This window comes from Xiphophorus couchianus, chromosome 17 (assembly GCF_001444195.1).
Source record: "Xiphophorus couchianus chromosome 17, X_couchianus-1.0, whole genome shotgun sequence".
In the NCBI taxonomy this organism is placed as follows: Eukaryota; Metazoa; Chordata; class Actinopteri; order Cyprinodontiformes; family Poeciliidae; genus Xiphophorus; species Xiphophorus couchianus.
In genome coordinates, this window is record NC_040244.1 from 16,430,032 (window position 1) to 16,455,978 (window position 25,947).

A 25,947-nucleotide genomic window follows, 5' to 3' on the forward strand; every position below is an offset into this window, starting at 1 on the left:
TTTGTAGGCCATTTTTGTTGTAATAATGAATCTAAAAAATGAATAATTTTGCCAAAGTTTTGTTACAGCTCTGTTCTGTTATCAAAATAAAAAATAATCTTCATATATTTATTTACTTTTATTGGTCTGTTTTGTGCTCATGAATATTTTACAGTATGATAAGGAATGAGAGACATACTATAAAAACTTCTATGGTAGTATATTTAACTCTTAACTCTGCTACAGTAGCGCAACTTTGTCAAAGTGATTAGAAAAGATTCATTATTCCTCAAAAGCTGCTAAACTGTGACGACATAAAACAATCCACTTTTTCATTTTTTTCACTCTAAATCACCACAAAGCCATGAGAAAAACGTTTATATAAAAAATAAAAGTTATTGTTTCTGATGAAGAAAAATTATGAGCAAATTCTTTAGGGAAGAATATACAGTGGACTTCCAGCCATTCACAGATTCTCCAAATTGTGGATTATTTTTGTGGAACTTAACTTCAAAAATTCACTTTCTTTCTACCAGAACATTCTAGAAAAAAAGTTGTCCCAAAAATAACTCCCTGTGGAATCTCATATAGGATTGTATCACCATGTAAATCCTTTAATCTTGTTATCAATTAATATATTTCTAAAACCACTAGAAATGTGTTCCTGACAAGCGTGAAAGTTTGTGATTATCAACATCATAAGCCTAAAATCAATCTCAAAAACGTCCCAAGGATATTAACGATTATGACGTGGACTGTTCTTGAATTCTAGCTGGTTTATCACTCCCACTCTTTCCCAGGTTAAGTAACAGAAAGAGAATAAAGAGATGGCACACGTCAACTCAATGAACTATGACTCAATGTGTGTTAATTATTGAACAGAGCGCAGACAAAGAGCGCATCGTGATGGGACTGATGTCAGATTTCAGATTCCAAAGTTTCTTCAAGTGATCTTTTGCGTTTTGCCGGAGTTGGACTTTTCAGAAACGTTCACTGCAATGACGGTGACTTCGAGAAAACAGTACGTTGGTTTCCAGACCTGTGTACTCTGAAGACAGCCTCAATGAAGACCATGAGAAAATCCAGAGGAAACACAAAGCGCTCATGGAGCATGTTAAGGAATACCTGACGTAAGTGTTCCTGGGCTCAATCAACGCCTAAGTGGCGATCAGCTGCAGCGGCGTCCCTGCTCTCTTTTTTTTACCTTTCTGCAGGATAAGTAAGAGAGAGAACCAAACGAACTGTTCTTTTGTTTTCCTTGTGTTTGTTCGATTGAAGCAGCTGCGATGCAAATCGTGCCAAAAAAGCGGTGGTCTCTGTTCTGCCTGTGATTGGCTGGATGAGGACGTACAGAGTCAGACAGTGGCTGCTGGGTGATGTGGAGTCTGGGGTCAGCACATGTCATGTTGACATTAGTCTTGCTAAAATAAGCATATTAGCTATTTTCTGTATTTATTGCCCATCTTTATCATACTGAGTGGAGTAAGCCACTGTTCGTCAACAGGCTAGTGATAGCCCACATAGCGTCAACATGCTAGTTGCTCTACATTTTAGTGGCAGACCTCATGCTAACAATATACGTTACACATTTTAGTAAATTTTTGATATATTAGTCACATTTACAATACTGAATGGAGTAACTCAGTGTAAATCCACATGCTAGCGATACCTCACATGCTACAGACAGAATTTAAGCTAACTGCAGCATTTTAGCTCATTTTCAGCATCAAAACATTGGATTCCAACCAACCACTTTGGCAGGCCCCTAAATATTTGTAGTTTGATTCCTGTGTATGATAGTAACTCTAACTACTGTATTTTTTATGTGACGACAGTCTGTTCTGGGTGCCTTGGTAGTCGTCAACCTAAAGGGATGTTGATGCAATTCAGAGAAATACCGTACCTTTGGAGGAGAGACAAACCAGAATGTGTAGGTGCTAATAGACTGTTAAAAATAACAATTTTATATAATGCTTTGAAAAAGTACTTGCCTCCCTGCAAATTTTCTGTTTCTTTTCCTCATCTTTTTTTTTCTACATATACATCTTTGCAGGGCTTTGATGAGGAAAAAAGTACCCAAATTTCTGGCCAGTAATTCTAAAGTAGCTCCACAAAAATCAGTCATTCTGGAAAAAAAAAGAATTACTGAAAAAAATAATTACAAAACAAATTGCAAAATCCTGGAGGATGCAATGTTCTGCTGCATAAGAACTCCTGGGTGAGTATTTCACTTAAGGCAGTGATTCCCAAAGACTCTCTAAGCCCCCCTATTGATTACAATAAAATCCCCCCTCCAAAAAATCAACTGGGCACAGACATGGTTCAACCAGACATAAACCTATACACATATTTTGTTTTTAAACTCCACTGAAGTTTATTTCACACTAAAGGTTGCAACAAAACAAACTACAAACCATCTTTACCGTGAAACACTTTTGAGTAACTGTTTATTTGTTTTTTTCCCCCCATTCATCCATATCGCTTCCTGTGTCCACCCTGCAATGGCTCTGCGCCCCCTCTAGGGGGCGCGCCCCACACTTTGGGAACCACTGACTTAAGGTCAGGCACAGGTAGATTCTACTTCAGGTTTTTCTGCTTGAGACTAAAATGTATGGTTTCATTAATTATAGTAAATTGTCCAGGTTTTGAAGCAGCAAAGATTAAGGCCTTCAAACTATCACCACTATGTTTGACTGAAAGTTCTTTTTCAGGTTAGTGTCATGAAAAATGAAGAGACATACAGTGAGCCTATGTTGTTTATGGCTCACTGCCATATCACAATTAATTTATGATCTAAGAATTGAGCATTTACTTTTTTACATCAAGTCTGATTGAATTGTATTGAGTTGCTTTCCCCCCCAATACATATTTGTAAACAACATTTTGTTAACTGTCTCAAATTTTTAAAAAAAATCTAATGACCTGATTCATTAAATTGTGACAGAAAAAATCACAGTAGAATCTGTGAGTGGGGCATATACGTTTTCATAGCACTGTATTAGAATTTTTCATGCTGTCATTCTGGTACTGACTTGATTTGGTGTGTGTGCAGGTGGTGTGGGTCGGAACGTGCCTGGCTGCCGTCCTGCTTGGACTGGATCTTGGTCTGGCTGTGGGTTTGGGCATAGAGCTTCTGACAGTCGTCTTCAGGACTCAGTTGTAATAATAAAATTTATTGCATCTGACATAAACGAAAAAGGAAACGTTCAGTTGTACTGAATCAGATAGAAAGGCATAAATTACATTTTATTCTATTGACATGTTGCTTAAGTTTATCACAGCCTTATCAACATGATATTACTCATTGTTGCAATCAGGGGCGCCGCCAAGAATCTTGGGCCCCATGACAAAAAATGAAATTCCCCCACCCCCCTCACACACACCCTGACTGCAGGGGGGGGGATCAAGAGGGGGCAGCTGCTGTCACAATTTTTTGAGTCTATCTGACCCATCAACAGCGTCACAATTTTAAAGGCTTGCAATGGCCTTGCTTTCTTTGGTTCAATACTGACACAATATTTACTGCTCATGAATTTTACATGTAGCAGTCCGTATACAGTATGCAAGTAGGTTGCTTACATTTTATCTATTAGTTTTAGCTTACTGAAATGTCTCTCCCCACGAGCAACAGTCATAAGCAACGTGCAAAATATACATAAAGCAATCCAGATTTCTCAAAAAAAATGCTATGTAGTTGCATTTTATTCAAGCTGCAGTACATAACTTTAATAAAAAATATGTTTTCTCCATATTTGTTAAAGCTGGCACCATGTCGTGACAGTTTGTTACGATACAGATAATCTGTGCAAAGATCAATCTCCTCCATCTGCTCCCTGAGCTACTATTACTGGTTAAAGTAATGCAACGTTCTGGCCAAAAACAACCAGTCAGAACCAGGAGGAGGGTCTTATTGCTGTCAATCAACCTCATTCACTCACTGCTAAATGTGCTAACGGTGGAGAAACAACTTGTCGTTATTGCTAGCAACAGCATAGCACAGAGCAATGAGAGGGAGGGAGCAGCCACATGAGATTGTGATGGACAGCATTAAAACTCTCCTGCCTCTGATTGGTTGTCTCTAGATAGTACTGGGAGAAAACAGATGAAATAAATTTTTCACAGATTATTTCTATGCCATACTGTCACAACATAATGACAGTTTGAACAAATATGTAAAAACAAGTATTTTTTATAAAAGTTACGTACTGCAGCTTTAATTTCACTTAGGAGAGGACGGGTCAGGAGGGACGTGGGTTAGAGCTGCTGCTGACTGACTCATCTGTTGTTAAGTGTGGTAAAAAGGTACAAGGACATTTTTACCTTTTAAATATATGAATATATTGGTCATTTTTTTCCTTTGTTCATAGAATGCTAGTGAAATGGAGGCAAACAGTCGTCTGAAGCTGAGCTAATTATGCTAAATGGTTGATAATCTCACAGTCTACCAACCTCTCTTGGAGAAAAACTGGGTTACAAATTGACACTCGTGTTTTTTCTCTCTCTCAATTTCTCTATTTTTTTGAAAACCTGACTTTATTATTTTTTGTGGCGGCATGGTAACCACCACAGTCGTTCTTGTCTTCCACTGACTGCTGCTGACCACCATCACCGTCAAGCGGCAAGCAGGAACGAATCATTTCCTTCAGATCCAGGGGGGTTCAGGGCAAATATGGACGTCTGCTTTTTGGTCTGGGAGGGGGAACATTTAATTTTTACTGCTAAAAACTATTTTAGAAAACACAATATGATTAATTTTGTAATTGACAGGGCCCCAATTTATTATTTTTATTTCTATGACAAAAATTAAATAAAATCAATTAATTGTGGAGGGCCCCCTGTCTAGAGGTGACAGATTCACTTGATGGATGTGGAGCAAAAAAACGGACATAAACTGCTTTCATTAGATCAAGATCTGATGAAAAATTAAAGCTCATCAGCAGATTTGAATAGCAGAGGCAATTTATTAATTATATTATTAGTGTGTCTTCTAAGGACTGTGTTTTGAACAACTGCTGTTTCTCTTTAGCCCCTGCTGTTCCATTTTGGCCAGTCTCCCAGTTACAGACCTGTACAGAGATCAGAAGGATTATCCTCTGGTGAGTCGGTGAAATAAAGTAAAACGCACTAAGTCCATACAATCACTTCACGTCCATCATCCGTCCTTCCTCAGGTATGTGAACCAAAAGGAGTAAAAATCTTCCGGATACCTTCACCCATCTTCTTTGCCAACATCGAGTTCCTCAGGAACAAGCTTGTAGAAGCTGTACGTATAAAATGATGCTGCTTTCATCTCTTTTTGTCTCGGCTTAAATAAGGGAGAACAAAATGATCACACTGTGTTCCAGGTTGGGTTCGACCCTCTCAGAGTTTTACAGAAGAGGAACAAAACGGTCCGAAAAATCAAGAAGCTCCTACAGAAACGGGATCATGGCATAATAGAGGTGGGACCTTATTCTAGTTAGAGAGTATGTAAAAAAAAAAAATAATAATAATAATAATAACCCTGCTGGTGTTTCCTTGTTTTTGGTCCCTCCTTGTATATTTGCCCACAGCTTTACAGTTGAACAGAGTACAACTACAAAGGTCAATGTGTTTTATTAGGATTTTATGTGGCAGATCAACACAAAGTAGTGCTTAAATCTGAAGTAGACGGGTAATCATGCATGAAGTTAATAGTTGTTGTTTTTTAAATAAATATCTGAAAAGTGGAACATTGATTCAGGCCACTTTACTCTCACACCTCTGAATAAAATTCAGAGTTATCAACTCCCTTCAGAAGTTGGCACATTTGGCACAAACCTACTAACCTAACCGGACAGATCAGGGAAGGAGACCATTAATCAAGAGGACCATAGTAACAATAGAGGAGCTGCAGAGAGTCACAGCTCAGGTAGCAGACTCTCCACTAAGGACGCAATATCCACTGGCGATCACATATCCCTGACTTCTTTACTTTGACTTCAGTTCAGTGTTTAATACCATCACCCTGCAGAGACTTGGATTGAACACCACTTGATGTCTCAGAAGTCTGGACTTTCTGACAAAGATACTTCAGTATGCTCATGTTGGAAAATACACCTCCACCAGTGGAGCTCCTCAAATTCGTGTTCTCAGTCCTCCGTAATTTACTCTGTTGACACATGACTGCGCTTTCAGATATGAGGGGAATCTAGTCACTAAGTTTACAGAATGCACCACATTTTAATAAAAACACCTCTACTGGCTCTGAACACAGCCAGAGCTTCAAAGGAATAGTTGGATCAAAGCATATCTATATGTTAGGATGGTCCAGTCAAAGTCCAGATTGAGAATCTGTGGCAAACTGATTCCCACAGTCACATTCTAAAAAACTGAGCTTGAGCTGGTTAGTACAGAATGAACAAATATTTCCATCTCTAGATGTGCAGACATGGTAGAGAAGCTGGGAGTGAACAGTATGATTTTATTTTCACTGGAAAAAAAAAACTTGATAATTTGCTCTAATCGGTTACATAAAATCCCAAGAAAATGCATAGAATTTTGCTATAACATGCGAAAATGTGGCAATGTGAACGTTGTGTCTTTAATTTTACTTTCCACTTTGTGAAACAGAAAGGCTTAGAGAATTTGTTCCGGACTGCAACCGATGACCCTGAAGTGAACACGGAGGGTCTGGAGCTGCCAGCCGATCTGAAAGAGCTTCTGTTTCAGATGAACTGGAGCGCCGAGCTTCCGTCGGGAGTTCAGCGTTCCCACAGTGAACCTCCACAGACTGACCTTGGACTTCTCTGCTGTTTCCTTCTTGGACATTTCTGCGATGAAAGGACTCAAAATGGTAAAACAGCAAATCCGCCTGCAGTCACATAAATCCACGAGGGCCTTCAATCACAGAATGATCTTGGGTGATTGTGACTCATATTTTTCCTCAATTTTGTGGATAAACACAAAATAGAGGCTTTTTGAGAACTGACTGCAGGGAACTAAAAAGAGTCTGGGGAGTTTTGCATATTTGATTTTTTTTTCTGATTTAGAGCTACTTGTTACCAGCCTGCAGCTCAGGCTCCATCATGCCAGAAAATACTCAGATCATCCTAAGTTGTTGCAGAATTTTTGGGAGAAGTTGCACTGAGGGACTGGTTTGATGTTTTCTTCATGGTGGTGAACGTTGAGCATGCTCTGCTCTGGTAACATGATACTGTGGTAACCTACCAAACCAGAGGCTGTCCTGATGCTTTCTGGGCTCACATAGAAGTTCTTGATGATGCAGAAAATCGTCCTTTTATATCTGCAACCTATTCAGCCATTTCTCTCCTGAATGACCAGTTTGCTGAAAAACAATGATGGCTTCATGCTTTTATTTGGATGTAAACACAACTAACAGAAGACAATAATATCAAGCACATCTGTCCTTTCACAGCCGTTATATTTTAAAGCTTCACATGTTATCCTCTCTTCAGGCTCTTAAGGAGTTTACACACGTTGATGTAGACGTTTATATAGTTTCATGTGACGGTGAGTTTAATTCAGTCCCTTTGAGAATTTTTCTCATTGTGTAAAAAAAATGTCTACTAGGCAGATGTGAAGACAGCTGAAAGTTGTTGAAGTTATACTCCAAACCTGAAAGTGACGCATAACACAATGGCCACTCGGGACAAAAGTAAGGATAGCAATACCTGCGTCTCAAGTTGGAGTTCTTAAAGTGACGACTTAAGTGGTGAGTTATGAAGTTTGGAGGCGGAGAGCCACAGCTTAGAGATCCAACAAACCAGAACCCTATGGAAGAACTTACAAGCACTTTACCACAGTGGTGAATTACAACAAGAACTGTAATTTATAACACAACAAGGTTACAGATGGACAGAAGCTCTGCTCCAAATTGACCAATGCGTTATCAATTGACCATGCATCATCAGATGTTTACATCATCAGAGTGATGTAAACATCACTAGCCTGATGTTTACAGACTAATGTCAGAATGTTTCTCCGATAAGTGAATTACCAGCCTACTCTACTTTAACCATCCATGTAAAGCAAGTCTCACTTTTAGCCTTGAGTGTTTAAATAAGTTAATGTAGCTGGTTAAATATTATTCCCAGAACATTGTCTGTCACGTTTCTGTCTGTGGTTAGTTTTCTAGCATCTTGTTTGACTTGAAAAACTTAAAAAGTGAAATATGTAAACACTCCTTAATCACAGCGAGTCCTGATGACGTATTATTATCCTTACATGGCATTTACTTCCTGTTTTTACGAAAGAGGTATCTGGTTATTTGTTGCCATAAAATGCCCTTAACGTTACATATCTAGTTTGAAAAACAAGAGAAGCTGCTGAGGGTTTGATAAAATTGTTTGAAAACTTCAGACACATCCATGCATTTATTGTTTACTTGTATCAACAGCCCTCATCATGGAGAAACTGCACAGCTGCATGTTCTTTGATGATGAGATTCGGACGTCCATGTTCTTCCTAACTCTACATGATGCCATGCTGGATGTGCTAGAAAAACATAAAGACAACAGCACTGGCAGTGTGGTGAGAAAGAAATAAATGCAATTTGCTGATATATTACTACTTGATGTACCATAGAACATGTTTAAAAATTAAAATGAGTGATATCTACCATCTTAAAGAGAAATGCCTAGTTGTGTTACGGGTGAAAGTATTTGGTCCACATGGGGTCAAGCAATGTGTTGGAGGAAGTTGCCAAATCATCCAACAGTCAGCAGGAACGTTGGATGCTGCGTCTGGTACCAGCATATGTCCAAATAGAACCATGGTGGATCTATTCTGGATCAGATCAACTGATGGAGAAAAGCAATGATGCATAGCATGATGCTGACAACATAGGATGATGTTGGCAACTTAAAATTTTCTCCCATAGGAAATGCGTTATTATTTTAAAGTACCATTCAATCTCTATTTTTGTTTTAAAATTAAGAAAAACTTAAACATTTCCTATTGGTTGTTTATATTTGCAGAAATTGATTAAAAAAACCCAGAGAACATACAATTCTTAAAAAAACAAAACTCACACCTCATAATAATTCACAGCTTTGTTTTGCCACATAAAATCCCAACCAGCTGTGAGTTTGTGGTCGAACCTGTAAGAAACTGTAAACTTTTCATTTTCTGTTGTTTTTGCAGTTGAAAGACACCAAACTGTAGAGGAACAACCTGGAAAATCAACTCATGGAAAAACTACCCAGGAATAAATAGTTCAAGCAACATGTTAATATTTCAGTCCAGTCATTGACTGTTACTGCTGTACATTTGGAATTTCACTCGTCATTATAAGTAATTTGATTTCATCCCACAAGTATGTTTTTCAATAATTCACTGCAATAAAGTTTGAATTTTAGGTATCAGATGATACCTGGAAATATTTGAATTATTTTGTGTTATTTAACCTTTATTATCCCAGGGAAAATTTTCATTTTCAACATGAACCTGTTCAGGAAGAATCAAACAAAAAATACAATCATGTTCATATCGACTAAATATGCAGAATACACACAACTGGTTTTAAAAGCAGGTGCATTTATCACAAATATGGATCTTACTGATTCGATAAAAGTTGATACTTAAGTATTGAATGTACTGAGTTTTGTTTTTTCAAATTTGTTCCTGCAAAATGAAACCTAATTTATTAATGAGTGTTGCTGGAAATAGAGTGAGCCAAGATAGGAAGGGGTTTTGTCAATTATATTTTTATGAATTTATATCAGTTTATTCATCTGCATGAATGGAGTAATAGCTACAAGTTCACAAATATCACAAATTAGTCATAGAGTAATTGTGTTAAAATAGGGCTAGATTAAAAAATCTCCAGTTTAATTTTTTTATTTCACTTTTTCTTTAGTTACAAAAGAAAATATTTTCAAAAACTTTTTGTTATTCCCTTTTATGAGTTGAGCTGTAAAACAAGATGGCTGCCCTGGGTGTGGTGACATCATCCAACTATGAAAACTGAATGAATTATGAAAAACAAAATCCAGATTTTCTTAAAATCATATCTTCAAAAAAAGTAATCAATAAAATGTATTTATCGCCCAGCACTAGGTTTAAATATTAAACTATGAACCTAATACAGGAGACAATTTCATTAAATTACCATCAAACAAACAGGAGAAAACATCTGCTGTTATAAATTTATTGAATTGCTTTAACATATGTTAATGTAGGTGACATCAATCGACATATATACAGATTTTTAACATGTCATTAAAAAAACTGAAATCCATCTTTTCTCAGGGTCTGTAATCTGTTCAGTGTGGAGCTGAGCTCAGCGTGTGGAACAGATTCCTCCCGTCACCCAGAGCCTCACTAACAACACTCACACTAGCTATGAAAATGAAATGACACTGACTGTTACCCTGGCAACCAGCTGGCAGCTTACTGGTAGTACGGCCTGTAGCGGCTCTGGTCTGGGTGGTGCGGCCCTGGCATTTGACCCTGGGGTGGGGGCCCCTGCATCCGGGGCGGCGGTCCTCTTGGGGCGGGCCACATGCCGGGGCTCAGACCCCCCGGCTGGCTGAAGGGGGGGCTCAGGGTGCCCTGGTCCTCAGGGAACTGCTGCATGGAGGAGGGGTTATAGTGATGTGGTGGGGGGGCATTAACAGGGGGTCCGCTGTGCTGCGGTGGAGGTCCTGGGGGCGGGTGGTTGATATAAGGGGGGATCTGGCCCATGATGTGCCCAGGTGGGGGGGTGATGGGTGGGGGAGCTGCTGACATTGGGGGTGGGGGGGCCTGGTTGTAAACCATGTGTGGGGTCCCAGAGGCCTGGGCGGGATGCTGCATGGGATGGCTGATGGGCGGAGGGGGAGGAGGAGGGCCAAAGTTATGCTGCGGTGGCGCCATCATGTGGTGGGAGTGCGACACCACAGGTGGCTGACCGGGGTAGTCCCCGGGGTGGTGGTGGGGGGGCTGGCCGGGTCCGGGCCCCGCAGGGTGGGGGTCCCGGGACGACGAGTCATCGTGGATGGGCACCGTGATGAGGTTGCTGTGTTTGCGGGTAGTTACCGTGGAGATACGGAAGGTCTCGGGCCCCAGCGGGGACGGCGGCGGGCCGTCGTGGGGACTGGGTGGTGGTGGCTGGCTGTAGGGCGGCAGCGGTGCCGGCAGGTGGACGTGGCTCTTCGGGATGTGGGGCGGCGGCACGCGGAAACGCTCCGGCACGTCGGGCGGCGGCAGGTGAACGGGGTCTTGGCGAGACGACTTGGACGCCCTCATGTGGCGGTGGTTGACGTGGGCCTGCAGGTCACGCTGGGACAGGTAGGTGCGCTTACATACCGACACGATGCTGCACATGAAGAGCGAGCCGCGCTGGCACTGCTCGATGCGCTGCACCGGCTCCGTGCAGTTGTACATGTTCAGCCTGGGAACACACACACACACACACACACACACACACACACAGCAGAGATGAGTAACGTCACTCAGGCCAGGGACTCGACTCAAGTCAGGAAATGGCGCCTCACCCTGGACACATCTTCTCTCCTTTCTTCTCGTGCAGCAGAGCGCAGTCGTAGCAGAAGACATGTTTACAGGGAATCTGAGACGTTAGAGAGGAGAGTCACAACAGACAACAACTCATTCATTTTAATCGATTCAAAAAAATATAACTATGATTATTATTATAATTAACCCCAGAGTGGTCAATTTTAAATAGTTTTTACTATTCAGACTCCTGCTACCAAGCCTAACAATAAAAAGTTGATTGGACAATATGGCTGAAAAACTTACACCAGCGTTCTTTATCAGTCGATGTTATTGTTTTTTTTTTTTGGTTTTATATATTAGAAATACTGACAACCCTGACCATCCTCTTTATGAGACTGTCTTCAGTCAGAGGCTTCTTCCAACTGCAATGTAGTACAGACTGCTGCAGGAGACATTACCTGCCCACAACTGTTACTATCTACAATGACTGAAGAATCTTGACTTAATATGAATTATGATGACATTTATTTTCCCTTTGGGATTAATAAAGTATTATTGAATTTGAATGAATGATCTCTCTTAGTTCTGTTTTTTATTGTCAATCAGCTATGAGGCAGTGGTGAAACCTTAAACTACTCCTGCGTTAGTTACTCAACTGGTTGTTGCTAGGCAACCAAAGATAGAGTTAGTTGATGGGCTCACCTTGCTAAGCTCACTGTGAAAATAAGGGAAAAGGACCTTAGATCATTTATCCAGGCAGAAATGTGGGAACTGTATCACTTTGTGTAAATAAGGGACGTATGAATCTGACTTTTCAATAAAACGACTGAACTAAAATGACTTTCTGATCCCATTCTCATCTTTATATTGCATACCATCCGTCCGTACAGCTGAATGGGGAGACCGCATTTGTCACAGAAGTGAATCGGGACTCCATCTCTTTCGCCGATCAAGTTCAACTGTTGGCAAAGTGACAAACATGTGAAAATGAGCTTTAGTATCAAATAACAGGATCGATGCTATAACTGGTCTACAGGCAACGCACCTTATAGTCCCAAAAAAGCGGCTGTGGAAATCTCCTCTGACTCCCGAACACATCGCCAGCTTTAGTGCAACAGTCAAAGCGCTCCTCTTGCTTGAAGTTGAATTTATCTGGCAGATTTTAGAGAGAGAGAGAGAATGAAGCAGGGCTGACAGACTGGGAGAGCTTTAGAGTTGCAGACCTGGAGCAAAAATCCTCCATAGCAGATGTACAAATATTCACATGGAGTTGAACAACATTCAAAAACAATGACAGAAAAAGTTAATGATTTCTGAGAATACAAAAAAAAAGAAGTTAAAAACAGAATCTATCTTGACATTAAAATTATTGAAGTATCAGCTACACTCTGTTTTTCAAATAGGTACAAGGTCGTTCATGACTTTCCAACAAGCCATCCAATCAGAAGGTCAGCCACACAAAGTGTTGTAATTTTGGTCCACATAACGTAAATCGGAACGGCAAGAATTATCAACAAGCCATATCAAAACAGAGAAGAAGTGAGCAAATTTTAGCCTAGCATCTCAGCCAACAGCTGGTACCAACAATCCAATCTCCAAACTCCGTCACGTTAAAGGCAATCTTCACAGCTTTTACAATCAGATATTGTGAGATTACGATAAGTATGGAAATATTATCTAAAGAGGGTTCCTACTCAGTTTTGCAAGCAAAACTTCCATCCTTTTCCAGACTGACATTTCCAAAGGATGGAACGAAGAAAGGAATGTAGGAAGACGCAACATTGAATTATCGAAATAGATTATAAAGTCTCTAAAATCAGTTATCTTTGAATCATTCATATTTATCCTGGCATTGAAAATACAGAACTTAAAATTTTGCATTTTTTCAAACCTCTCCAGAATGCACAGAAACCTTTATCACACCTAAAAAGGTTTTGATGTGTAACCCCAAGTCACTAATGGCATTGGGAAGTCCAGCATGGAGTCAATAGACGACTGGTATAAGAAACAACTCAATAAAAACTGCAGCTACAATCATCTATGGTCACAACAATCAAACTCACTCAGAGTTGTCACAGTTTGATTGTTGTCACTCAGATTTTTTGCACTTTTACAAAGTAAACTTCCCAATTCGTTCAAATCTTGAATTTAAATGCACAACAATTTGAGATCTTTTCATTCATCTTCGCTGAACCTATTAAATCAGACCTAATAGCATTCTCAATAAAAAATATCACAATTCTCGACCTGTGGTCTGTGTTAAAACTCAACGGTTTACAAGGCGTCCAGAGCGGCTGCAGAGTTGGCTTCTGCCTTGGGCCGGCTCTGCTTACCGTCCTCTCCAGGTTCGGGTTTACAGGGCCTGATGCCGGGTCTCTGGATGCGGGGCAGAGGTTTGCTCCTGAGGGGCGGCTTGGACAGCAGTTTAATGGGAATCCGTCTGCGAACGTCCAGGTCACTCAGACTCCCCGAGCCGTCGCCGCCTGGGAGGTCATTTTCTGCTGATGATGAAGGAAAGGAAGATGAACAGAAAGAAGCAGAAACTCGTACAAACAAGATTCTGGGTATATGACTGTCATACCATGGTCAGTGTCATCAATAGAAAGAGAAAAAGGCCGGAAGAAACGATAAAGCCGATAAATTAAAATTTACGTGACAGGCCTAACTTTAAGATTTGACTGTATAAAAATATTAAAGGTAGTTTGTTTATATATTACCACTGTAATAAAAGTGGACAATTACAACGCTGGTGTAAAAATATTAGAATTATTACTATACAACTGTGTCCGAATAGTAACACTCTATAAGTAAAATGTTACCAATAGATTACCAATTTTAATCGAGACAATAATAATGGTTAAAATTAAAACAAACATGCACTACAGTTAATGATTGTACAGTGAATTAATACACTTGATAGCTGTGTTAGGTCCATCTTATTTATGTCAAAATTAATTTTAAAAGCACTTTATCGCTGTTTTTAATCGGGCATCAATGTAACTACCCCGGCGGCTTGGAACAACTACCGCAAAGATTACTAATCTATGTCTAACACCGACAGGTTCACATTTAGTATTAGAATATAACCACAGAAAACAGAAAACTCGAAATTATTTTACTATGTAATAAAAATAACACGACTCAACAATAGCGCAGGGGACAAGTTAAGTTAGCGTGCACAATTAGCCGCACCAGCTAACATTGGTTAGGTAGCATTAGCGGCCTAACTCTGTCGGAACCAATTTTACTCCAACTATCGTGTGAACATAACTCACCAATGTGAAGGGTGGTAATTAAACAAGGCGCTGTCTAATATAACACAAAACTACATAGGCTGTCAGTCTGAACACTAACTGTGCGTCAGTATAATGATGCACTTTGCATGACTCTGTCTCTAAGCATTTTTAGCTTCAATGTAACCATGCAACGGAGCACTAAGAGGCAACCATACGTCTCAGGACAGCAATTTCTTAAATGGTGGTTTGTTTTAGCCCAAAAATGCACTACAGAAAAATAAAACGGTTAAAATAAAGACAAAAAACAAACTTTGGTAACAGCGGCTCGGGCTAGCAGTTTGCTTACCGCCTTGGTCCATAATCCAACGAGAGAACGCAATGCATTATGGGATGTGAACGACTGACGGAAAGGAAATGGAATGAAAGGAAGAACACACAAAAAAAATATAAAAGTCATTTTTATTCAGATGCAAAATATGTAACAATATGCGGTAAATAACACAGCAGGTTTACGGAAATGCTTTTTAAAGAAATGTAGTACGGTCAATAAAACATACAGACTGAGACAGAAGTAAAACAATAAATAAAAAATTAATCAAAACAAATAAAAGTATGGGGAACAAAATAATATATAAAGACATCAATAATGAAGCTGAGGTTCACCACAGAGCCATATTAGGACTATCCACACCTACATATTTTGACGAATTAATGGGAATACCGTATGCTGCCACAAGATGGCAGTCATGCATAGTAAACCACCCACAGTTCCACAGGTTTGATGTAAACCGAGATCATTTTGGAAAAACCAAACAATGACCTTGGTGGCTTTTTAACCTCGTCAGCATATTGAAAATTAAAAATATAGCATCATCCCTTTTTTGGCTGATAATTGTAAAGGTGCCATAAACAGTTCATAATCACTAACTGAACTTTTATTAAAGAACAGAAAGCATGAAGAGAAAGAACATAATGCAGCTGTGTCTTATCTTGCTTGTCCACCTGGGGGTTGTGTTCCCACTCAGAGCTGCGTGTGTTGTGAACCAGTGTTTTTCTGAGCTTTTGGTTGTGCAACATTTATTGGTTCGAGGGATGAATGCAGGCAACATTTTCCGGAGTCTCTTTCCTGGCATGAAACAAACAATCTGGATTTCAAAGCGGGGGAGATAGAAGAGTGGTCAGAAAGCGGAGCACTAGACATGATTCGATTGCTGGTGAGATCTTTGTACAATCAGCCATGAGCAAAAAGTCTGAATCACCTGAGCAATTTATAAATCATCAAAGTTTTGATGGTTATGGGGATTTTAAGAAATATCTTTTCAGTTAGATTAGATTATAAGACGTTATTGTTTATTGAAATTTTACGGAATGACGTAGATGTAAAACAAGAATCTAAGCAAAACACTGAAGGGCATATAAGATGGCTAAGATGTGTACTCACAAGAACGTTTGATTAGCATATATAAACTGTAAAATTCTTCTGAAATAGTAGGAACTACCTTATTAAAAAATAAACGGAGGTATGACTGGTCTTCAGACAAGTTGGACCTCAGCTGAGGAAGCAAGCTGAGAATCTGTTTTGGTCAGAATATTTTCTGTCCTAGTTTTTAGTGGTGAAAATAAATTGTTATGAAAGTAAAATTCAGACAGAATAGAAATTTGCAAACCAAATCAATTAACTGTTCTGTTCAAAAGGTGGAATGTTTGTCTAAGATTATTTATTGAATGTTCTATGAGAACAATATGAAACTTTTCACAGGCTTCATTGTTAATTACCCAGGAACTTTAGCTTTTAAATAAAAATGAATAAATAAATGAAATCTATGAAAGAATTTAACCATTTTCCCCCCTAGAACTAAGAAATAAATGCCAGTGCAGTATCTTGTTATAAAAAGAGATACATTGTAGTGATTATGAGAAATATGTTCTCGTTTATATAGGAAAGTAAAATGTTGGCACCCCAGATGTCAGAGAGTTGTCCAGCAGAAACAGAGTCAGAGGAAACAATAAAAACAAAGTTGTAATCTGTTATCAAAATGTATTTTTATACTGTAAAAACACAAAATCGTACCAAGAGTTTTTGTCTAATTTCTAGCTCAAATATCTTATTACACTTAAAAAAAGACAAAACTAACTAAAGTAACTTTTCAGCAAGAAATAGTGGCTTGTTTAGAGTCAATAATTCTTGAATATTGATAAAACATACTAATTCCATTGGATTTCACTTACCGGTAACTTGGAAAAATGTCTTGTTTTCCATATTTGCTTTTAACTTGAAGTGTATTTCTTTTGCTATGTGTATCTCATTGAAACGGGAAAACAATTTGTGATAGCAACATACAAAGCTCATCCTTGCATCTCATTGTAATAGTAAACAATCTATTTCCTAGCTCTGGCAGTTTTATGCTTCCATAAAACTGCCATCATAAATTTTGTTTGGTGATGTGGAACCCCCCCAAGAAAACATACATATTTTCAGCTGTAGATGGAGCTCTGAAGGTTTCACACAAAGTCACGACAACATCTTGGCTGTTTTTCTGCTACTGTTTATTGAACTTGTTCAGTACTGGAGTTTCACGGAGCAAACAACGGCCACAACACTGTCACAGTTTCTCTCTTTGGGTACAACCAACTAACACAAAGTTCAAATTATTCTTATACAAAAAGGGACTAAAGTCAACATGGACTGTTTTTCTTTTTTCACAGGCATCCATAGAAACACCACCCCGTCAACACACACACTGCACATAGACTCCTACGACTCTCATCCATACAACATGCATACGCCCATCCAGGGTGGGATACATTCTCCAATTTATTGAGTTGTTATTTTTGACATTTTTGATCCCTTTTTCTCACCACTTTCCATGAAACAGTGCTCATCTTTACAACACAAAGAGGACTATCGGTTTGCAGACCGATTTGTTAGCAAGACCTGGAGCAGAAACTTATGCCAAGCACTAACATTTATAAGTTACATTACCTAACAGAGAAATTATCAGCCAGTGATAGAAAAATGACTTTGGGTTTGGCATTTTTTTTCTTTTGCTAAAATTCCGTACTTTGGATTTCAAGCAGAAAGTCCACACTCAGTTCCCGTGTGGAACCATAGTTGTGGTTCTGAATGCTTCAGACGATTAACTTTAACAGTTTCCCAGGACCACAAAGTGTTTTGCAAAGCCCAAGCTTTCAGATTAATTTCCTACCTTCCAGTCATCAGCTTCGCTTTAGTACGCTCTGTAACAACTGGCAGAGCCTTAAAAGTCCATCATTCCTTTTTGTGCGTGTGTGTGTGGATTCTGAACTCGAATTCAGATCATCATTAATTAAAATGGGTTTTTCTGTGGACAAATGCAGGAATTCTGGTCGGGCAGTATGTGCCAAACAGTCAATCAAGGTATTTGGTTGTGAAACCTGGACTGAAATGAGCGGGTGGAAGCCAGGGCTTTGAGAAAGTAACCAGAGTAACAAGAGCAACAGAGCATACACACACTGGGGCGTTTACTTCATTCCCCCCAAAATATTCACTACATTCGTTCCTTGTAGGGTTGGAACTCGGGGTGTAACAATACATTCGGCTCACAAGACGTGACGCACGGTCAACAAGACAAGTCTACGTTTGACTTCCCTCCCAATGCCAAAAGAAAAAGTAGAATCCTGCTTTTTGTCGTTTCACAAACAGAGCAAAATGTTGATAGTTTTTCATTAGATCTGTGTTTGGATTAGAACTGTCCCGTTGAGCGTTGATTAGTACAATAACTTCAGATTTTAGAGCATAGACAATTAAATGCAATTCAAATTCCTTCAAAATTCATAATTTCTCTTTACTGAAGCTGTGAGTCACATGCTAGCTCCGCCTTTCCTGCTCTGCTTCACAAAAACACTAAAGACATAAATTTTTTTATGTCCTAACAAAAAATACAACAAAAACATAAAAAATAATATCACAAATTGTGTTTTACAGAGTGTGTAAGCAGTCTGAAGTAAGTTGTTGGTTTTCTAACAGCAGATTTGAAGCTGCATTAACAATTTAAAATTACTTAGACCCTCAATCAAACACAAGGAACATTTAGCGCACTCTCATCAAAACAATAATTAGGTTTATTTTATTTCTATGTTCTATGTGGATCTGTTCTGGCCGTCATCTTCCTGCACGGTTCTGCTCGGTTCTCATCTCCCGCCAGGACTCCGCCTGGGATTTGTCCCATAGAGATGGATTTCTGTGGTAGAATTTCAAATGGGCCAATCAGAGAACAGAAGAAGTCGTGAACGATGACATCGAATAAATTAAATCAATAAGCAGCAGTATGTTTTTCAGCTTGTTTTGTTAACTGTACATTGAGATTTAAAACAAGCCAACATCTGCATTCTGTGCACATGACTCAGGGACCTCGACTAAAAAAAAAAAAACATCTCGTTTTGCTGTTTGTTTTTGTGGGGTATTTTATTCCCCCTTTAAAATAAATTAAAACAAACCTAACATTTGGCTTCTTTCTTTTTCCTGTTCTTACCAAACATACACCAAACCACAGCCCAGAAACCGTGGTATGTGCCCAGCAGTGAAGCTAGTATTGTTACACCCCTGATATGTTTGTCAACCAGTCCTATGAAGTACAAGCCACAATTGTCTACGACCCAAAGGTCCATGTAAAGGACTGGGATTGGGAAGGCTGCTGATTCTGTCAAAGCACTAGTTTGATTTCATGAGGTTAACGCTGAGGATTCTTAAGAATTTGGTCTTTGACGATTACTGCAGGGTGAAACGTGACTCCTAATATTACCCTGTGGGAGAGGTAAGAACCACGAGGCATTTCCACTCAGTTTGCCATGTTTACAGACGGGACAGAGTAAATATGGTTGAATTTAGTGAGAAAATAAACCTCTGAACTTCAACTGGAAAATCAAGCAAATCTGTTGGGACCAAAATATGATAAAATATGACATATAAAGGCTCCTCTAGCATAGTTGTATAGGTGTGAACACTTTTAAGCTAACACTTTGCTACAGCACCTCGTTATCCAATTCCTCAGCCGACATAAATGAAGAAATGTGAGGAACCTGAAGTATCCTTTCCTTTCTTGTTTTCCAAAACTATTTCGGATAAGCAAACAGCTACTAAAATGAGACATAACTAACCCGATTTAAACACGTCTGTTTTCAGAGGATGATTCCATTTGTCAACGGACTCCCTTGAGAAAGTCGGTTTTGATCTCAGTGGGACTTTCCTGGTTAAATAAAGGTAAAGTACAAAAATAAACCTAATAACTGGGACACTCGTATGTGCAAATTCATTTTAATTCAGTCATATCCAAAGAATGAACAGTTCGTTTGAAGTCATGGCGCGTTATCTCTTCAAAACTTGAATTTTCTGTTTTGTTCAGATGGACATTCTTGCGTGTTTTGCATAATTTTCCTTCTGTACATTAAATGTGTTTGGGCTGAAGGTCACAAACTGATGGCCAGACATTCTCCTTCATGATTTCCTAATAGGAATTGCAGAAGCTAGTCAATAGACCAGATTTCATTGTTTCTTTACAGCGAGTCATTCAGACTGTGAAGCAGCAAAGCTGCCTCGTTTGTGGCCCTCATGATGATTTTGTGGCTCCCTGGACCAGAATTCAAGAATGCTGTGAGTTTAGTTTGCCAGCCCAGGCGGTTGATGCAGATTCATATTTAGGAAAATGTTAAGCGGCAATTTACACCGATACGAGGCCTTTCAAAAAAAATATACAGATGTATAAAAGTGTTTAGAAAAAAGCAAGGTTCAACTCAAAAAATAACTTTTTCATCAACCAGGTGTTTTGTTTTAATTCAGTTTGACGGGATATGGGACTTTAAACATCCAGTGGCTTTAATCAAAAAGTAGACCTGGGAGCACCGAGCCATATCTGTATATATATTCTGTTGTTGTTGCTGAAAATACACGCGCACACACACCCACGCATGTACACTAACAAATTAAACAAAGATAATCAACCTGAACATTTTGGGACATTGTATACTGTTATTGTTTTTTGACTAGGAAAATTCCGTGAAACCGTTTTTTCAGATATACAATAATTTACAGATTCCTTTTCTGGCAAAGTCAGACAGCTTTGCTTGATTCATTAAAATATTGCATGTTTAGCTTATCGTTCAGCTCAGGTAAAATGAAGTAAAAACGTATTTTTTTTAAAAACTTTTAATAAAAAATAAAAATAACGTTGAACATTTTTGTGGCCCCTGAGTACTTTCAACTTGACATATTTGGCCACAATGTCAACAAGTTTGGACACAACTGGTGCACACATCTCTTTGTTTAGATTTTATCAAATGTTTGGAGACATCTGTTCAAATGAGCCACAGATAGAACCAAACCTGGTCATTGCTACTAACACAACCTGTGATGATGGCAAGAGTGACATATCCAATGATAGGACTATGTTTCTGTATGTTTAGCTTACTAAATGGGAAAGGAACATTTTCCATACTATCCATACAGTCATGGAAAAAACCTAAGTATACTCTTGATGTTCCTGTAGAATTTCAAAGGGGAGCAACTCTCAGACGTTGCCAATCAGAAACAATGTTTGAGTTGTAGCAAGTACGTCAACTTCTACTAACAGAGGTACTTTGGCAGATGGATAGCCTGGAGCGTACGGTTTGTGTTTACATGGAGCCATGATGGAAAGGCATCAGGAATGACTTTAGGGAAGCCACCGCCACCACTCGTTTATCAAAGGAGGACTGTAAGAGCAAGCAAGGACCGCCATTCAGCCGTGAGAAGGATTACTCACAAGTGGAAAGCATTTAGGAGCGTTTCCAGTCTTCCTAGGGACTCAGTTAGCAAATGAAATGTTACGGTTCATGGAGACACAATTGGACCACAGGATCTTTCCATGTTTTAGTCACAGAGTTGACAATAAACTCCTCTAAACCCCAAACTATCATAGAGTCCAATGCAGTCATCTGTCTGATAGTTAGGCTAGGCTAAACTAAGCTAATTAGACAGGCGAGATATGTTTAGCTGTGTGTGCACATGGATCTGTTTTCTTGGGAGACCAGATAAGAAATACCCAGAGTGGAAAAATTAAAAATGCCGGTTTCATGTTTCAGTGTGTACATCCGAGCGGTGTCTCTTTTGATACAATGACGTCGTAGCTCTATCTCTCTATGTATCCCGAATGTGCCTTTCTTTCACAAATAAACACTTTCACCAACAAACACGGTGCCGTTCGGTGTTGTTTGGCATTCTTCGCATCGTTCTGAGACATTGTGAGACACAAGCATTTTTTTTCTCAATCGTTTACGAAAATTGACCATGTTTGTAATGACACAATTCCCCTACAATGGTACGACGGATTGATTAAACAATACCGAAGACAACATCTAATCACGATTGCAACTAATGGTGTTTTAACAATTGTTTAGTTTTTCCAACAAATGTATAGTCTCTGGCTGAGTGGAAGCTGCGTTAGCTAACAAGCTTTCAGGTGCTAAAGACAAGGGAGCTAGCATAAGAGGAAACACAGCTATCGTACTTATCACCACCATATGTGGTACACTTGAAAACAACACAAAAAAGCTAACACAAAAAAAATTACTGTTTTTTTATCCTCAACATTTCAAAGTAGAAAATTCAAGTGCAATTAATGTTCCAAATATTACTTAAATCACATACATTTCTCCCTAAAGTAACACTTTGCCGCTTCTAGGTAGTTTATCTCTTCTTGTTATGTATATATTTTTTTCATAAAAAGATAAAACAAATTGGTGTTATCTGTTCATGTGCTAAGAAGGATAAAGCACAGGCTAAGGTGGAATTGTTGGGATGTAATTAATTCATTTGTCACATTTAAGTACTTTAAGCGCATCTGCTCATCAGCCCAAAGTCATGAATGCTGTAGGAATACACCTGTGCACTCTCTTTGTGGGTCAGTTCATAATGACACATCATGACTTTATGACTGGATGTGCCGTGCATTGTTCAGACATATCCCAACGTTCGGTAACAACATGACAACATAACAGAAGACAGAGCAAAGCATTGCTAAACGACCGTGGAGGAGTTTGGAGGTAGAGGGCAAAAACATAAGAAAGTAAAGATTAATGGACACAGCAGAAGCTGATATTGGTTAGCTAATACAAGCCTGTTGTTATTACTAATAATTCAGTATTAATATTATTCTATTAGAACCACTGTATAATGAAAGCTTAATTACATATTTCAAAGAGACCGCGACAATGCTTAAAGGGATAGCTTGGATGTTTTTGAAGGTATTGCAAATATTATTACTCTTACCCATGATAGTTACAGTAATAAGAATATGTCATGTTGCAGTGAGTTTGAAAAAAAAAGCAACTAAGGAAGACTAATAGCTAGCCAGATGGAGCCCATGTTTAAGCTGTTTAAAAATATTCATATCTCATTGAGTACAACGCCATATTAGTGGATAATAACCTTTCAGGCTTTCTTTGTTAGGTCTAACAGGTCTATGTAACTAACGTGACATAGGATCAGACTGTATCAATCCACCAAATCAGCTGATCATATGTTAGCAAAAGTAATAATTACCCGAAAACTACAACACCTGGAAGAGCACAAGACTGTACTGTTTCAGCACGAAGGTGAGATCTAAAATGCTTAAATTTGTTTTTGAGAAAATCCATTGAGAAATGCAGATAGATATAGAGGATTTTATATTATTAGAATTAAACGTAAGATTTAAAGGGATCTTCAAATTCACTTTGTAATATCCAAATAATAATCTTTTTTTTATTGTTTTAACACAGACACAATTTGATGCTATGCACAACTACTTAGTAAGTAATAACCACTTATCCATGATTACCTTTTAGCTCAGTTAGTTAGACCAGGAGCAAGTGGATGTAGAACAGACAGATAAATAGCAGCTAATGAAGCAAACTAATATAGCATCAGTCTGAAACAGCTTACTTAAACTTCAGAGTACTTAGACTTTTAGTATTGGCTTCTGTAATGTTTAAATGAATAGTTTCAATTTGAGTTGTTGTCTCACAGGTGTTCCAGAGCTGTAAACCTTCTCCAAGAGAGAATTCACAAAGTAACGCAATCTCCTTTACTTGCCATGATTTGTACAGACTAACTGGATTCACAAAGCAGTTTGCACTAAATACATGCAGCTGATTGAAGAAATTATCCCTTTTTTTATCTTATCAGCAGGCAGTTGTCATCTCTCAAGCCTCAAGTATGCAGAGTGGATCAAAGGGAAAAGTTGACTGTTTTATCATTTCAATAAAAAGAGAACTCTAGGTTGTGACCTGACAAGACAAAACTTTAGCAACATTTGACTGGAGGAACAAGTCACAGTGGTGTTTTTCACATCAAGACGTCATAGTAAGAAAAGAAATGAATTATGCATTTCTTTAATTGATTCATTTGATTATGGTAATATTTTATATGTAATCCATGCAAATATACTACAAATGTATTGTAACTATAAATGTGAGAATAAGAAAGTAAGGCTTGTGCGTAAATACGACTTGCGAGCTTCCACCTTCATAAAAATAAAAAGAGCCGATATTTCAGTATTCAAAGGTACCAAACAGTTTGCTCTGGTTGCAAATTAGAGAAATATACATAAATATGAGAAGTTTTTCCTTTAAATGCATTCATAAAGGCTCAACTAAATGTGTGTAAACTGCTTCAGGGATGATCAGCATCTCCCTGACGCTGATCAAACAGATGTGATTTTGCAGAATTAAAGGGTCACATATACTCTTGCTTACAAGCATTTAGCATTTGCAAATGGTTTTTCTTTCGTTTTCCACCAACTCATTGCAATCTGACATCTGTATACTTCAGGAAAGCTGTTACTTTTCTCGCAGAATGTCATTTCAAAAATCCAAGCTATCCCTTCTCAGTGACTTCACAACTGCACAACCTTTCAATGCGACATCTTTAGCCATGAGCCAAAGCCAAAGAAGACCTTCCATAGCATAAACACTGGACAAGGAAGAAACAGCTAGCATGACTGCAATGGATGAAACTATCATTATTTGCGGAAACCTAAAGGTGGTCATAAAAACATATTCATGATCCAAACTATGCTACAGGTTATATTTTACACATTTTTCTCTTTGCTTGAAAACCATAGATTCTTTTGCTTGCACTTCAGAATTATGTGTTTCTCTGTGTTAATTTTTTTACACAAAATGTTGACATACTAAAATGAAGGGCAAGGAGTCTGAATACTTTTGTAAAGAACTGCCTTTAGTAAAATGTTGTTTTTTTTTAAATCAACTCTTTTCTCACCAATGTGGATGAGACATGGCAGATTGAAATGCTGCAGTATAATGTAATAATTATACTAGCGTAAATCAATACCTACTTTACAAATTCTTGGTCACCAATTTCCGTTTCTCTCCAGTTTATGTAGGCTAGTATATTGAGTAAATTGCTGTACGGGTTATTTCTATTGGACAATAATTTTTAGCTAGCAAGCCAGCGAGCTAGCTAAACTAACTAGCCAACAAGCTAGCTTGATCAAACTATCAGATCAAAAATAAGCATATAAATTAATCAACAATTTATGTTTATCAGCATTTGTGGAATAAAGATCATTTTAGACGTAGTAAGATGATCTTACTAAGATCAGCTATTGAGTACACTATCTTTAGCTTCATCAACACTGTGCTTTCCATCTGTATCTGTAGGACATTAATTAAAACTATAGATGTTTTTACATTGGTGTATTTAGGGTTATAACTCTCTTTGCTGAAATATAAGGAACAAATATATTACAAAATTAAATACTAATACAAATTTCTACAACACAATAATTACTGGCCTCCAAAAACCTATACTTGTCAAACTTTGGATGTTTAAGTGTACAGTTACTATAAAGGGTGGGGCTTACAGTTCTGTATTCAAGACGTTGAAAGGCATCATGTGACAACAGAGATTGAGGACAGGTACAGAAAATCTGGATTTTTCACCACAAATTGGGCGAAATCCTGAATGCGGGCAGAAGATGATCAGGGATTCAGTGTTACATGTAGGACGGAGGGTCTGGAATGACGCAGGATCACAAGGATCTAACAAGAAAGTGCAAGAAGATTTTCAGTCTAGCTGTATGGTCGCAGGAACCTTGTCACTTTGGACCGCAGCAGCTTGATGAAGGAGCGAGGGAACATCTCTTTGGACTCTGCACTTGTGTACTTAAAGTAATTCTGGGGGTGGGCGAGTACGTCAAACAGGGCTTTTATTAACTTCTTGTCCTGTCAAACAAAAGAGGCACAAACCATAAAAACTGCTGCACATGGAAGGTTAGACAATACAAGGAGAGCTTTGCAT

At 38.6% G+C, this 25,947-nt stretch overlaps 2 protein-coding genes and 1 pseudogene across 4 annotated transcripts in view; 1 reads left to right on the forward strand and 2 right to left on the reverse strand.

Annotated features, from left to right (window-relative positions):
• The first annotated feature begins 1,083 nt into the window (after positions 1-1,083).
• LOC114161289 (chloride anion exchanger-like) lies at positions 1,084-10,276 on the forward strand (annotated as a pseudogene).
• Positions 10,095-15,053, reverse strand: LOC114160896 (E3 ubiquitin-protein ligase Hakai). 2 transcript variants are annotated; one of them, XM_028043811.1, is made up of 6 exons: positions 14,980-15,053; positions 13,731-13,898; positions 12,443-12,549; positions 12,273-12,356; positions 11,436-11,509; positions 10,095-11,332 (listed from the first exon to the last, which is right to left on the reverse strand). In XM_028043811.1, the coding sequence occupies exons 1-6, from the start codon at positions 14,990-14,992 to the stop codon at positions 10,351-10,353; spliced, it is 1,428 nt and encodes a 475-aa protein (XP_027899612.1). In that variant the 5' UTR covers positions 14,993-15,053; the 3' UTR covers positions 10,095-10,350. The 2 variants fall into 2 exon arrangements, with proteins under 2 accessions (XP_027899612.1, XP_027899613.1); XM_028043812.1 differs by having other exon boundaries at positions 13,731-13,895; positions 14,980-15,049.
• A 2,110-nt stretch (positions 15,054-17,163) lies between these two features.
• Positions 17,164-25,947, reverse strand: part of scube1 (signal peptide, CUB domain, EGF-like 1) — a 118,590-nt gene continuing 109,806 nt past the window's right edge. For both annotated transcript variants that reach the window (XM_028043809.1, XM_028043808.1), the window contains one exon: positions 17,164-25,871. In XM_028043809.1, coding sequence (XP_027899610.1) covers positions 25,719-25,871 — 153 coding nt within the window. In that variant the 3' untranslated portion in view covers positions 17,164-25,718. The remainder of the gene's footprint in view (positions 25,872-25,947) is intronic.